The sequence below is a fragment of the Aquarana catesbeiana genome, linkage group LG04, assembly GCF_042186555.1.
Source record: "Aquarana catesbeiana isolate 2022-GZ linkage group LG04, ASM4218655v1, whole genome shotgun sequence".
NCBI lineage: Eukaryota > Metazoa > Chordata > Amphibia > Anura > Ranidae > Aquarana > Aquarana catesbeiana.
In genome coordinates this window covers 286,735,974-286,748,112 of record NC_133327.1, presented here as the reverse complement: position 1 = coordinate 286,748,112, position 12,139 = coordinate 286,735,974, and the positions used below count along the sequence as shown (strand labels likewise).

Sequence of the window (12,139 nt, the reverse complement as noted above, 5' to 3'; positions counted from 1 at the left end):
GGGTCCATGGGGACTCTACCGCTATCTTCACTATTTCTGCATACAAAGATCTTCTGGGCCACTAGAAGCACCAACCTCTTTTCCTGCTTGATCCTGCGAAGAAGTCGTGGTAGCAGCAGAATAGGAGGGAATGCATAAATCATTGAGAACTGCTGCCATGGAGTCACCAACGCATCCGTCCCACATGCAAGTGGATCCCTTGTTCTTGAAACAAAGTTGTCGATCTTGTTGTTGAATCTGGACGCAAACATGTCTACATCCGGGATCCCCCATCTTTGACAAATGGCCCGGAAGATGTCGGGGTGAAGAGACCAACCACCAAATGAGACTCCTGTGCACTATTGGAGAAAAGCGCATTTGAAAATCTAATGCCTGGACCTTCTTGTCCCAGGCAGATAGGATACTGTTTTACAACAGTCTTGAATGAAACTGAGCATAGGGAACCGCTTCGAACAAAGCCACCATCTTTCCCAACAATCTCATACAAAGGCGAATAGAAGGACTCTTCTTTGTCCTGACTAGCTGAACCAGCTCCTTTATTGCACTGATTTTTGCCTGGGGTAAAAACACCCTTTTTGGGTTGTATCTATGATTAGACCCAAGTACTCTAGTCTTCTTACTGGTTTTAAAGAAGACTTCTCTAGGTTGAGAACCCAACCTAGGTATTGCAAATAGTTGACTGTGGTGACCAAGCCTTGGTCTAGAAGGGCTACTGACCAGTCTATTAAGAGCCTTAATCTGGCCAGAGGAGGAGTCAGAACCTTTGAACACCCGAGGTGCAGTAGCTAGTCCGAAAGGCAAAGCTGCAAACTGGAAATGAAAACCGTAAAAGGTTTGAATAAAAGCCCAACCCCTGCTCTTGCATGGGAACTGCCATGATTACTTTTTGCGACAGAAGTCGATCCAACGCTTGGAAGAGAGACTTCTTTTTCTCTGGGTCTTTGGGGACATTTGATCTGAGAAAACGAGGAGACGGGAATTCTCGGAACTCTAGTTTGTAACCTAGAGTTATTGTGGAGATCACCCATCTGTCCTGAAACTCCTCCTGCCAGATCCTTGAGAACTGTAGCAGTCTTCCCCCCACTCAAACGAGCGGGGGCGCCCCTTTATAAAGAGGCTTTAGCGTACTGTCTTGTAGATTTCCTCCCTCAGGATTTCTTTTGTCCTTGGGGTTGATTCAGAGTTTTTCCTCCTGAATCTGATGGTGGAGGCTGTTGCGACTGCCTGGAGGCAGACGCCCCAGGCACTGGAGAAAGAGTCCTTTTAAATGAAGGACGTTTACTCCGTTTCTTAATGGGCAAAAGGGTAGTTTTCCCACTTGATATCTTTTGTATATATTTGTCCAAGTCATCCCCAAAGAGCCTTTCACTGCGAAAAGGAAACCCCGCCAGGAGCTTTTTGCATGGAGTTTCGGCTGACCAATTTTTCAGCCACAAGACTCTATGCATATGTACCAGCCCAAGCATAAGACGAGAGGTCTGCAGGATAGAATCTCTGATTGCATTAATCGCAAAACACAAGGCTGCTGGTAGATCGGCCAATTCTTGGGCCTGCTGTTCAGGGAAAACTTTGAACAACTGTTTTAATTGATCTCTTAAGGCATTGGCATACCCCAATTGCCGCCACTGCAGGTTGAGCTACTGAACTTTCCAAGGAATTCCATCTTTTGATCAGTTGGATCCCTAAGCATTTGAGTGTTGTCAACCGGGCAAGTAAAATTTTTGTTCACAGAGGAGATAGCGGCGTCAATTGACAGAATACCCCACATCTTTGTGAACTTTTCCTCCATAGAATAAAGAGTTGAAAATTTTTTAGGAGGGAAAAAATGTTTATCTGGTTGATCCCACTTAGAATAAATAAGCTTTTCCAGCAGGAAATGAACAGGAAAAGCTTGTGCAGCTTGAGTGAACCCAAACTAGATGTGGGTTTTTCAATCGGCTCAGATACGGGTAACTTGAATGTGGAGCGGACCCGCTCAGTAAGAGATTGCACCAGCAATTTCTCAGCCTGTGAAGCTGAGGAGGGACCTTCCCCACTAGATTCCCCGGAAGAGGAGTTATCCTCATCTCTATCTCCAGAGGGGGAATCATCTCCTCTTTCCCAGAGTTCCTCTGTTTGAGGGTCCTGGGTAGAAGGGGATCTAATGCTCTTTCTTTCCCCTAGTGAAGATGTAATCACGGCCATCAATCTTTCCTCTAATCCATTTATGGTTGAGGAAAAAACCTCCTGAGTGATGTAGACAGGGGCTGAAATGCCAGCAGCAGATGTAGCCCCTGACCCCGAAGGCTCATCCTGAACAGCCTCTCTAGGTTCTTCAGGGGGAGATGGTGCTGCAGAGGGGGGTCCTCAGAGCCTGAGGGAGATCCCCTTAACCCCCTATTTCTCAGGGTACCTGTACCTCTTCTGCCCATGGTGCCAAGCACAAATGCCGAGGTACAACCAGAAATGCACGTACTGCTGAGCAATAGTTCAGCAACTACCGCTGATAAAAAGGCTCAGTCAGGTGCTAAGTAAATGCTGCCTGGGGATGCCTGTGTCAGCCACACTCACATGCCCTCCATCCGCTCTGTGCCCCTCCTTGAGCTGTGCACCTGCGAAAAGAGTGCATCTTATAGCCTCGTTTAGCCCTTGTTGTGGGCGTCAACCCACGCCAAACGTCGCGCTAGCGCTCCGCCCCCTTTTTACAGGCACCCATACCGCCCCTCCCCTTGTCCTTTTTTAAACAAGCCCTGCTTTCCCACACGAGCCGAGGGTTCCGATCCCGATCGGATCGCCATGGAGGGGAGGCTGGGGCGGAAGAGAGCCAAGGGTAGGTGGATGAAAAAAACACCATAATGGTGGTGGCGGCGGGAGGTGGTGCGGGTTCCGCTGACTGCCCTATGGCCTTTCAGTTTAAAGAAGACTGTGGGGAGACATTGTTTGAGAGAAAAACACCCCCCATCCCACCTCCTACCTGGGGCATTGACTCGGAGGAGCGTGCAGCATGATCACAGAGACGAAAAAGACAGGCATGGAAAGGTATGTGCTCTTGACAGCCCCAGGTGGCGACTTTAGGCATAGCAACATTACTTAAAGGAGAAAAAAACATAAAGTAGAAAAATACCTTAGGAATCTCCCTTACCTTATCTGGCTGCAGGGTTCTGTGGTAACAGACCCAATCTTCACCTCTCACAGTGGGCTCCATTTGAAGAAACCTTCAGGGACTAGGGCCGCCTTAAAAAAAAGGGGACCCTAGCTCTGGGCCTGTAAAGCACCCTGCCAGGGATATAGCTGAAAAAACCAAATACTGGATACCGGGGTCCAGTTTTCCAAAAGGAAAAACATTACAGGCAGAACCTCGTTTCTTCAGGCACTAGGCCCGGGTACCATTTGATTCAGCCTAGAAAAGCACTTCGAATGGATCCGGTTGCGTGGCTTGGCCCAGAAGGATATTCCAACGGAGCTCAGCACAGCACATCTTTACTCGTGACCAACACCTAAGACACTGGTGAAAAAAACTGAGGTACTCCCAGTTAGGGGAGGGGTTATATAGGGGGCTAAAACTTCCTGTCTAGAGTGTGCCAGTGTCCATCACCTAGTGGTACCTATATAACCCATCAGTAAATACTGAGGCTCTGTGTCCTGTGATGTACAATAAAGAAATAATGGTGGCCACCAAAATATTGACACTTTGGGTCAAATTTTGACATTTTCACTTAGGGGTGTACTCACTTTTGTTGCCAGCGGTTTAGACCTTAATGGCTGTGTGCTGAGTTATTTTGAGGGGACAGCAAATTTACACTGTTATACAAGCTGTACACTCACTACTTTACACTGTAGCAAAGTGTCATTACTTCAGTGTTTAAACATGAAAAGATATAATAAAATATTTACAAAAAATGTGAGGGGTGTGCTCACTTTTGTGAGATACTGTAAGGAGGAGGGATTGGCTAATCCTAAAGAAAAAGCTAAAACATTTTTTTTAGCCACATTAGTGACGTTAGAAAAAATACCATGAGATCAAAAAAATGAAAACTGGGCACATTACTTACTGTATATATTGAGGGGGCCTTTTTTTATTTTGTAAATAACTCTATTTTCCGTTTTTAGGTCATACAGGAATAAATAATCCAGTTGGAGAACAATGAAAATATACAGCATAGCCTCTAACACTGCTCACATACTGTATGGAAGCTAGATAACAAATATTCAGCTCACATAAGGACCTGGTAATAATGGCCAATGCTGGTTAAGCTTAAAAACATAATCCATGGATATTTATAATATAACTTAAAATCTAGGAACCCAGTATATATCGATATTCAGGCGAGCAGGTAAACTCAGTTAAGAGGAATCACACCAAAACAATCTTCCCTATGATTTGCTGATGACATGAGTTCTTCCATCAGTTTGATTACATTATTCTTAGTGAACCATAGACTGATGGGAGGAGCCACAGTTTGTTTCCAAAATAATCGAATGCATGCTTTTCCTGCACTGAATAAAATATCAGTAGAGAATGCGTATAGCTCTCCAACGACATACAAGTTAAATGGAGCAGAAATGCAGTAGCGACATCTGGCATTTAGACATCTGTTAATTTTACTATTCAGTGTTTAACTTGTGTCCAGAAGTTGTTGAGACCTGCACAGGACCAGAAAACACGCAGCATGGAACCCTCCTATTCCAGTCATCTCCAACACAGTGAGGAACTTTGTGAGAATAATTTATGTAAGGTTGTGGGAACTCGGTCTGGCATCTTATATACGGTCTCTTGGGTTTTTTATGATACGGGTGACCTATAGATCATTTGTATTATTCTATTCTTTTGTTGGTTAGTGAAGGAAGTGTGTAGGTCTTGTTCCCGCTTAGCCAGGTATTTTGGAAGTGGGGGTGTTAGTATGCAGTAAGACTGTAAAAGGCCAAGTGGAATCACCTCCTTGGATAAACACATTTTTTCAACCTCTGTGGAGGTTGAGAGAGAGAGATCACTTTTCTCCAAGTAGTAACATAATTGCATCTCTTTCCACTAATGAAGAGGGGGCTCAAACAGTTTAGATTTCCGACAATGATCGCTATTGCCCCTCACTCCAGAAATGTCATATGTGAAATTGTCCCTCCTGAAAGTTAGAGAGAAAAGAATCGTCTTGTAGTCCCAGGGAGCTAATTACTGGGGTCAGACCTGAGGGAGACAAGTCAGACAAGGTCAATTGTTTATTAATCCTGATCAGTGTTAATGTTACCGCAATGGTTGAATGGTTATACATATGATACTTATACTTATCTCAATAAGTCTTGGCAGAGCCATGGAAGACCTCTCAACAAACAGTCCGGGAAGAATTGTTCTGATTGTACCCACCTTTTACCAGACTTAGGGTTGTGCAAATTTAAAATCAGAGCCATATGCACCACTCTGCTATATTTGTGCACAGTGTATACGAGCACCTCTTACTGCTCCCTTCACACTCTGCTCCCCTCTGGAGGGTTGGGCCCTGAGCTCTAACTGTGGCTCTCTTATGAAGCCAGCACACACCTGTGCCATTAGTGTGCTTGCCTCTTACAAAATCTTGTGTAAACCACCATTTTAAACAGTGGCACGCGCTTGCTCTGCCACACTACCCACAAAAGGAGGATAGTAAAAAAAAAAAAAAAAAGACGGTAGCAACTGCAGGCTAGTGAGTTTACCATCTGTTGTAGTTAAAAGAATTATTGATCATTTAAAAATATACAACTTGGCGGTCTCAAAACAGCTTTACTGAGGACAGATAATATCAGACAAATCTGATTGAATTTTTTGACTACATAACAAATGTTTGGACCATGACAGTGCTGTGGACATTGCCTATCTTGACATCTGAAACAGTTCCACATATTGATCCCATAAAAAAGTTGGACGAACTAGCACTTACTAGAACCTTGGGTGGTTCAGTGAATATGCAGATGGCTAAAGGATAGGTAGAGTGCAGTTCTAAAAGGGGTTCTATCGGAACAAAGACCAGTCACTAGTTGTGTACCATAAGGCTTACAAAAAAACAATCTACAGTCCAATACCTCACACTAGTAAGGGGGAGCTTGGTGATCCAGCATAAAAGTCTGGTATATAGTTTACTCTTCCAGCAACTGACCACAAATTCTCACAAAGGAATGTATACTGAAAAACAAAACAATGGCAGAGTGCATCTAAGAGGTAGGTAAACGTAGCTTGTATGTGTCATATCCTGAAGAGGGAGCAATGTATGCATTGAAACATGTTGAGTTTTACTGACCTTGGAAAATATTTTACTAAAATAGTAGTTGAGGCTTGGAATACACTTCCAGCAGTGGTAGCGAGTTAATCAACAGTAAGGGGGTTCAAACATGTTTGAGACAAACCGATCTAAAAGACAGTTTTTAAAAATGGGACAGACTTGATGGACCACGTGTTCTCTCTGCCATCACTCTTTTATATTTCTAAAAGTTAATGTTTTAAATGAAAAGGCAGTTCTTTTATGTGTACATGTTTAAATTTTGAAAAAAAAAATCTCTTACCAAAGAGCCATTTTTCAGAGACACTAATCATGTCTGGAGGCTTTTTCCCCATAAATACTCCAATACAGATCTTGGCCTGGCGTAGTGTTTTGCACACTTTTCCTCCACAAAGCTGCACCACGTCAGAGAGCTTGTCAGTTGGAGGATCACTGTTTGGGGATATAAACAGGGGTGGCATGCTGGACAAGAAATCCCGATAATATTCTCCTCCTGATAGATGGCGTTGTAATCTGCAAATCTGTAAGAAGAAGGCAAACATTTGAACACATTGTAATCAGACAACTCTCTATTAAAGGAAACAACGTTGCTTCATGTTTTCTGTTATAGGATTGCAAATCATGCCATACATGCCATACAAAAATACCATCCTAATTTAAAAACTTTAGTACGACTTCCAAGAACCTCCAAATTTTGGAGGCAGAGCAAATGCCCCACCAGGGTGATATTAACCCAGGATTCTCAATCAAGAAGGTTGAGGGGCTCCAGGGGGTTTGCCTAATTGAGAGGAAACTGGCTTTTCAGTTTTCCCATTGTTTAAAAAAATCCACCTGGAGCCTGGAAATTTCGTAGAGAACCAGGTTGGGGGGAAGAAACCTCCAAACCTGGGCCCAAATTGTCAGAACCACCAGCACACTGACTGATCAGGTGTGTGCTAGGCTATTAATAGTGACATGACCATGGTTCTGGTTCCACCCCAGCCCCCCACCCGAACTTGAGGGTTAAAGCAGCAAGGTCTGTGGAAGACGGATGTGGCCCTGAAGTGGAAGGCCTGAGCGGCATGACTGTATGTATAAGCCAGTAGGATGATTGTCTATTTCTTTGCAAAAAAGAGCCAAGAGACGGGATATCTAGTTTTGTGTTACTGATGAAACCCCCCTGCGAGGGAAACCCTTTGATTTTGTTTTATGAAACTTTGTTTAAAACTCTCTTTAATAAAAGTGAGCCAACAAGCTCTTAAATTACAATTTCTGGCGCGGACTGTACTTGCTAGATGGCGCTACACTTGAGCTATACAACCCCAAACTTTACACCATACAGTGCAACGCTGATGTACAGAGCATGCTAATAAACTCCACGCATCCTGCGAACCCTAAGGCCCCTTTCACACTGAGGCATTTTTCAGGCGTTTAAGCGCTAAAATTACCGCCTAAATACTGCATGAAAAACGCCCCCCATGTATCTCAGTGTAACCTTTCACACTGAGGCGTTGCGCTGGCTGTGCGTTGGAAAAAATCCTGCAAACAGCTTTTTTGGGGCGCATAAAATAGCGCTGTAAAAACGTCTATCCCAATTGAAATGAATGGAAAACGCTGTAAAAACGCTTTAAAACCACCCAGAAACTGTGGGGAAGGTCACATGGTCAGGTTTGCTAACGCTTAAAAAACGCGATTAACACGCATAGGCGTTAGCGCTATTTTTACCGCGGCAAAAACGCGGTAATAACGCACATCGTTTTTACCGTGGTTTTGCAGTGTGAAAGTAGCCTAAGGAATCTTACCTGCACACTCACAGAAGAAAACAAAGAACATATCTGTCCCTGTGCATCATCTTTCTACTACGGTTTCCCATGGTTGTCAATTGTAATAGTTTTTTTTACCATAGATGGAAGGCACCAAACATGTATGTTATAATATTTGACATCATAATTTAGTGGTAGAATGTTTTATCAATAATATAATAAATCACATAAAACAGACCCTTCAGCATGAAAATCATGGGGTGGTTACCAAAGGGCAGATCCTAAAAGCATTTAGTATTAAAGTGGATGTGAACCCACTCTAATCCTTTCTAAACTACTATAGTGGTTATCTATAAGGATATACATGCCTTCTGCATGTATCCTTACCTGTCAAATGTCTCCCCTCTGTCTGTTATGAGACCCAAAAAACTGCAGATTCTGTGGGTGGGTCTGGGTGGGTGGAGTCGTGATGTCAGTAGACTCCCCACCCACCTCTACACTCCCCTTGTCAACATGCATTTTCTCCTGCGTATTTCTTACACTGAACTTCTGCTATGTTCACTAACATCCAGTAAAAACCCAGAAAGGTCACATGACTTCAGCATGCCCAATCATGCTGAGGTGTGGAGCAGCCAATCCTGGGAGAGCTGGAGAAGAAAGGAGAAGGGGATCTGAAGTACACAGAATGTCCGTCTCAGACTTGTGCATGAGATATGTAATCACCTGTCACTCACAGCAAGGGGGGAAAACGGACTCCTATTTCTCTGTCCATTTTTAGCTCACTAAAAAAAGATAAGAGGACTGCTCAGAGCTGGATTAACTCTTTGTGGCAAGACTGGGCACAGATGACAGGAAATCCTATACTGTACAAGGTGCAAGCCTTAATTAAAAAAGTTTTTTTGGGTTTACATCCACTTTAACTAATTTCATTCCAACTGTAATCTATATATGCCTTTCAAATATATTTGAAATGTACTTCTTTCATCCAGGTGTTTTAAGACCTACACATCAAATAAAAGTAAAGAATAAAATGGATGAACATTTCTTGCAGTGTGTTTTAGGGGAATAATCATAAATGTATTTGTCAGTGGCAGAGGTCCCACTTGTTCTAGAGCTGACATTTTAGACTGCCATTAGAGATAAGCTCACTTTGATCGGTAAATTATATGTAAAAAGATTTGTTTTTAAAAAAACAAAAAGAACAAACATGTCATACTTACCTCCTCTGTGCAGCTGGTTTTGCACAGAGTGGCCCTGATCCTCCTCTTCTGGGGTCCCTCAGCGACAATCCTGGCTCCTCCTCTTTGAGTGCCACATTGGAGAACCACTTTCCCCTGGGGCACTTGTGCGGACGTGCTCCCGTGTCCTACTGCTGTGTCCACTGACAAAGACAGCAGCACTCGGCTCCTGAGTCATTGGAGTTGATTGACAGCAGCGGGAGCCAATAGCTGTGCTGCTATCTATCCAATCAGGACCCAAGACACCGGCTGGAGCTGGTGTTTTCATCCCCGTTCTGCTGATTAGCATTTGAGACAGATAAACATGCACATATGTACAGGGAGAGGCCTCATCCTGAAAATTTGCCTAAGTGTATCCACAAACCCATTCACACAGTAGCATACGGCTAAAGGGAAAAAAATCCAGCTGACTATGGACAGAGGAATCTGTAAGGAAAGAGACATGGTTCTGGGTCTTAGGCCAGATAGCGACTGACAGACTACCAAAAAGAAAGCCCTAAAGTGGAACTTTACCCATCAATTTAACGGTTTGCCAAAAATCATTCAAGGCATGCTGTAAAGATAACTGTCACAAGTAATTGTGCTCTCAAATGAACTGTCAAGTCATCAAGTGGTTGGACTCATAACTGATCATAACTCATAAGCGCAGAGCAAACAGAGACTAAGGTGCCATCTTTTTTGGCTGTCTTGGCTGATTGCCAAAAAGTCATTAATCCTGCCCATCCTGGAACATCTAGAAGGGTGGACAGTGGTCTTTACATACTGTAAAATGAAAACTAAGTAGGCAACCTGGGTGAATGTTTAAAAGGGCTCCCGCTCTGTACTCACTGCACCAGTAGCAGGATGTACTGGTAAGTAAGTAGGACATACTCCTTTCCTGGCTTTACTCACCATGATAAGCATACCAGGCTGGCATCAACCACCAGGATGAAGGAATCATCTTGGAATAAACTATCCAGACAGTGAGAGAGGGAACAAAAACACCATTTAAGGTAGGCTTCTCTTAGTAGAGAGATCAAGTACAGTAGCAAGAAAATAAGGCTAACTGGGAGTGGGAAGGGTTATAGAGAGGGTATGTCCCTGCAATTTTTTTTTTTTTTTGCAGTATCGCATCATCTGATAGCCTTAATGATTTAAGGAAGTCCGTGCCCTGTACTGTGTAATTAGTGAAGCAAATTACTCTGAGCAAGATGTATTTTTACATAAAAGAGCAAATAGCAGCAAGATAAATAATTTCAAGGAAATATGTTTTGGGTGTAAAGTTTCACTTTAAAGCGGTGTTTCACCCAAAAAAAAAAAAAAAAAATTAAAAGCCAGCAGCTACACATACTGCAGCTGCTGGCTTTTCACAATTGGACACTTACTTGTCCTGGAGTCCAGCGATGTCGGCACCGCAGCTGACATTTCCATCAGCTGTCGGGTGCTGCCGCCACCATTGCGGGTAAGGGTACCAGGCAGTAAACCCTACTGCGCATGCGCGAGGCCCCACTCCTCTCTCCTACTGGCCCGGCGACAGGGAGAAGAGGAGGGAGCCCCGCAGTGATGTCACGTGCCGCGGCCCAGACTCCCGGAAGTGGGAACAGAATACCTGTCAAAGACACTGGAGGGGGAGAGGAGACAAATAAGTGGAAGTTCCACTTTTGGGTGGAACTCCACTTTAATAAACATTTTTGCTTGTAATTTTCAAAAAAGCATGCAACGTAATCCCCACATTTATCTTTGCACTGGAGCAGGAGTAGAGCTTGCCCCAAGGTTTTGTACAATAGCATGTACTGAAATCATCAACTATCATGCAAGACTAGATACAGATTGAGCAGAAATATGTATAACTATAAAGTGATTGCTCTCTGTTCCTAAAACTCAAGATACGCATTGTCAAAATTGAAAAGGCCCATAAGTATGTAGCAAGACTGGAACAGACTCCTGATTTTTTTTTTTTTAACATTCAAATACAAATATTTGTAATAAGGCAGTGCAAACAATATGCATGATGTGCAAATTGTGGTAAGGCATTGCACTGCAGGCAGCTCAGCTAAAGATAAATTCTTGCTACAGGCTACAGCAATTTACCTTATTGGATAGAAGTTCATGTTCAAAGTTCATGAAATCAAACCCTTCCAAAATGATGTTAATTATTCCTCTAGCTACCAAATCTTATTCCTAAAGTAGGATATTGTTTCATATTGCCATGGCTTACGGGTTAATTGGACATCCAGCATACCATAATACATTTTAAAAATGTAATAGGTGCCTTTAGGATAAACTAATTGGGTTTCATTAGTTTAACTGGTCTATTGAGAACACAGCAGAATGTTTATAGCAGTTATTTAATGCTTATTTAACCTGTAAAAGTCTTGCGTTAATAAACCACATCAATGTTTCAAACTTTTTTCTTTTTTCTTCGTAAAGGCTTCCAGACAATCCACCTGAAAACTGCTCTTTTGATATGGCCTCATTCAAAAGCATTGATTACTTAAAATCAAATAGGAATTATACAGTATCTAAGATGCTCATTCAAAAAACTGCAAATAGAACAACTGTACAGACCATTAAAGTTAGCTTGAGTTCAAAAGTACAAAGAATCATTTTGAAGACTGGTAACTAGTTAGTATTTGGTCCTGTATGATTTAAATGTGTATAAACCAAAATATGTGGACAATTTCTGCTTGTTAAAACTAAGTTTACGAGATAATTTAACAAAACCCCCTATAAAAGAAATCAGTGTCTCCTACTATAAAATTTGTCATCCAATTTTATTACCAGAAAAATACTGAATATAGCTCACGTTGGGCACAATGTATATGATATTTTAACGCTAGCAATGTTTGTGTCCATCTATAGAAGTTTTTTTTTCCTTAGGAAATCCAACCACTATGCAGAAAATTCAGATAGCACTTTAGGCTGTTCTCACACAGGTTGCTCCATGGTAAAATTA

At 42.6% G+C, this 12,139-nt stretch overlaps 1 protein-coding gene across 1 annotated transcript in view; it reads right to left on the bottom strand.

Moving 5' to 3' along the window:
* The window catches only part of MCPH1 (microcephalin 1), a 536,838-nt gene that overhangs the window by 31,333 nt on the left and 493,366 nt on the right, over positions 1-12,139 (bottom strand). The window contains exon 13 of the mRNA XM_073626649.1: positions 6,508-6,745. Coding sequence (XP_073482750.1) covers positions 6,508-6,745 — 238 coding nt within the window. The remainder of the gene's footprint in view (positions 1-6,507; positions 6,746-12,139) is intronic.